Raw genomic sequence first — 3,703 nt, forward strand, 5'->3', positions numbered from 1 at the left:
TGTTTTGCGGCATCTTCCGAACGAAATTTTGTTGAAAATTGTAAAAATTTCTAAAAAGAATTAATGAAAACACAATAAATATATTGCAAACAATACCCAAACTATGGCTAAAACCGATAGTGGCTCTTTGGCCATGGATATAGATTTCGTAAGTAAAGATATTTTTACCTTGAAAAAAAAATGTTTCTCACATGTGGCTTTTTTCTATACGGAACACTTTAGCCCGAGGAAGATGTACCCTATGAAGAGGAAATTTTGCGTAATGCTTACTCTGTAAAGCATTGGTTACGTTACATTGATCACAAGGCTAAGGCCCCCAACAATGCTGTTAATATTGTGTATGAAAGAGCTTTGAAAGAGTTGCCCGGCAGTTATAAGATTTGGTACAACTATTTGCGCACCCGTAGGAAGCAAGTACGTGGCAAATGTATTACGGATGCCATGTACGAGGAAGTGAACAATACGTTTGAAAGAGCTTTAGTGTTTATGCATAAAATGCCTCGTATTTGGATGGACTATGGCTCCTTTATGACTTTGCAATGTAAGATTACTCGTACCAGGCACGTTTTCGATCGCGCCTTGAGAGCTCTTCCCATTACCCAACATCATCGCATTTGGCCTTTGTATTTAAAGTTTGTGCAAAAGTATGATATACCGGAAACGGCGGTAAGAATCTTTAGGCGTTACTTAAAATTGGCACCAGATGATGCCGAGGAGTATATCGAGTATCTGTTGAGTGTGGGACGTTTAGATGATGCTGCCCAGCAGCTGGCTAATATAGTAGACAATGAGCATTTCGTTTCCAGACATGGTAAATCCAATCATCAGCTTTGGAATGAGTTGTGCGACTTAATATCGAAAAATCCCGATAAAGTACATTCCCTAAATGTGGATGCCATTATACGAGGTGGTCTGAGGAGGTGAGTTTATTGTCATATTCATGTAATATTATGTTTTTTCTAAAATATATTTTTTTTCGTACAGATACACCGATCAATTGGGTCATTTGTGGAATTGTTTGGCTGATTACTATGTGCGTTCTGGTCTCTTTGATAGAGCACGCGATATTTATGAGGAAGCCATTCAAACAGTCAGAACTGTGCGTGATTTTACCCAGGTGTTTGATGAATATGCTCAATTTGAAGAATTGTCTTTAAATAAACGTATGGAAATTGTGGCCAACGACCCCACAGCTACTGAGGAAGATGATATTGATGTGGAATTGAGATTGGCTCGCTTTGAACATCTTATGGAAAGACGTTTGTTGTTGCTTAACAGTGTGTTGTTGCGTCAAAATCCTCACAATGTACATGAGTGGCATAAACGTGTGAAATTGTATGAAGACAAGCCTCATGAAATAATCAATACCTACACGGAGGCTGTGCAAACAGTGCAACCTAAACTGGCAGTGGGTAAATTACACACTTTATGGATAGAGTTTGCTAAATTCTATGAATCTAATGGTCAAGTTGAAGATGCTCGTGTGGTATTTGAAAGAGGCACGGAGATAGAGTATGTCAAGGTGGAAGATTTGGCTAGTGTTTGGTGTGAATGGGCTGAGATGGAAATACGCCAGGAGAATTTCGAAGGAGCTCTTAAACTCATGCAAAAGGCCACTGTTATGCCCAAGCGAAAAGTGGCTTATCATGATGACTCGGAAACTGTACAAATGCGTTTGTACAAGTCTTTAAAAGTGTGGTCCATGTATGCTGATTTGGAGGAATCATTTGGCACATTCAAAACTTGCAAAGCGGTCTATGATCGTATAATTGATTTGAAAATCTGTACCCCACAAATCATTATTAACTATGGTCTATTTTTGGAAGAGCACAATTACTTTGAGGAGGCCTTTAGGGCCTATGAAAAGGGCATAGCGCTCTTTAAGTGGCCCAATGTCTATGACATTTGGAATGCCTACCTCACTAAATTCCTTAAACGTTATGGTGGCTCTAAGCTGGAAAGAGCCAGAGATTTGTTTGAGCAATGCTTGGAAAATTGTCCTCCGGAACATGCGAAATACTTCTATTTGCTCTATGCCAAATTGGAGGAGGACCATGGTTTGGCCAGACATGCAATGGCGGTATATGATAGAGCCACAAGTGCCGTCAAGCCAGAGGAAATGTATGACATGTATAATATATTTGTTAAAAAGGCGGCGGAAATTTATGGTTTGCCGCGCACCAGAGAAATCTATGAAAAGGCCATTGAATGTTTGCCCGAGGAAAATATGCGTCATATGTGTGTGAGATTTGCAGAAATGGAAACTAAATTGGGAGAAATAGACAGAGCTAGGGCTATATATGCACATTGTTCACAGGCAAGTTATTAAAAATAAAATTTTGTACATAAATATTATATTAACAATAACTATCTTTTATTTTTAGGTATGTGATCCTCGTATTACAGCAGATTTTTGGCAAACTTGGAAAGAATTCGAGGTTAGACATGGCAATGAAGATACCATGCGTGAAATGTTGCGTATCAAACGTTCGGTACAGGCCACTTACAATACACAAGTTAATATGATGGCAGCACAATACATAGCCAACCATACTGCTGCTGATTCCTCAGCTGGCGACGCTATGCGTATGTTGGATGCCAAAGCAGCCGAGGCAAATAATCAACAAAAAGATAAACCTGCACTCAAGCCACAAACTTCCTCAAACATTATGTTTGTACGTGGCGAAACACAAGGCGGTTTAGCTAAAGATAAAGTGGTTAATCCCGATGAAATTGATATTGGCGACAGTGATGAAGAAGACATGGATGACGATGATGATGATGAGGAGAATAATGACACTGAAACTAATGATGCGCAACATTCAAAGGCTACACGTAAAGATGACAATGATGTGGTAATGAAGAAACTGAGAATAGAACAAAAGTCAATACCATCTAAAGTGTTTGGCGGTTTAAAACCTGCTGCTAATGAAGAGGAGGATGATGATTGAAGAGTGTTATTAATGTAAAGAAAGTAGGAAAAGTTGAACAAAATGTCTTATCACCGGAAAATATATAAAAGATTTATTATAAAGTGTAACGTAATGTGTGTGATGAATGTTTTAAGGTTAATGACTATGAAGTGTGCTGACATAAAAATGTATTAAGGGGGACCGAATTTAATCAAATTTGGCAGCCTCTAATTTAATACATACATCAAATCCCCAATTAATTTTTGTTATCAATAAATTTTCAGTTTGTTAATTAAGTTGCTGATATGCTTTGTTGCGCATAATAATTTGCAGGATTCTTAACACAAAGGATATTTAGGAAAATAATTAATTTTTATTTTCAACCTCGCCTTTGGATGATTACATGGGACTTGCTTTTTATATAAGTCAAAGAGATTTAAATGTAGCCTAATTTTTGTTTCCAAACCCAACATTGGATGATCACTAACTTTCTATGGAATTTAAAAATATTTAAATTTAGCTTAATTTTTATTTTCAACCCCACAATTAATTTTTGTTTTTCAATAAATTATATGCTCATTTTGGTTAAGTTTTTGTTGCCACATAGTTTTAAGTTATTTTTTCGTTATTGTTGTTAACATTTGTTAAAACTTTTTTTTTTGCTTTGTTGTTATGTGTTTTGTTTTATATTTATGTTTTCCTACAATGTTGTTTTGTCTTCGTTGTTAGTTAGTTGTGTGCAAGAGTATGTGGGAATGTGTGTGTGATGTATGTTCACATGTCTCACAAAT

General features: G+C 36.8%; 1 protein-coding gene across 1 annotated transcript; it reads left to right on the plus strand.

The window, feature by feature from the left end:
• fand (Pre-mRNA-splicing factor SYF1 fand) lies at positions 1 to 3,040 on the plus strand. Its single transcript, XM_065511520.1, has 4 exons — positions 1 to 148; positions 223 to 920; positions 985 to 2,317; positions 2,385 to 3,040. Exons 1-4 carry the CDS (start codon positions 104 to 106, stop codon positions 2,949 to 2,951), a joined length of 2,643 nt encoding a protein of 880 aa, XP_065367592.1. The 5' UTR covers positions 1 to 103; the 3' UTR covers positions 2,952 to 3,040.
• Positions 3,041 to 3,703: the final 663 nt, after the last annotated feature.

Source organism: Calliphora vicina, chromosome 5, assembly GCF_958450345.1.
Source record: "Calliphora vicina chromosome 5, idCalVici1.1, whole genome shotgun sequence".
Lineage (NCBI taxonomy): Eukaryota > Metazoa > Arthropoda > Insecta > Diptera > Calliphoridae > Calliphora > Calliphora vicina.

What these genes read in the sequence shown, in the direction of transcription:
- fand (XM_065511520.1), top strand. Translation starts at nt 104, where the DNA reads ATGGCTAAAACCGATAGTGGCTCTTTGGCCATGGATATAGATTTC. An exon ending in ATACGAGGTGGTCTGAGGAG is followed by an intron (nt 921 to 984) that starts GTGAGTTTATTG and finishes TTTTTCGTACAG; the next exon opens with ATACACCGATCAATTGGGTC. An exon ending in TATATGCACATTGTTCACAG is followed by an intron (nt 2,318 to 2,384) that starts GCAAGTTATTAA and finishes TTTTATTTTTAG; the next exon opens with GTATGTGATCCTCGTATTAC.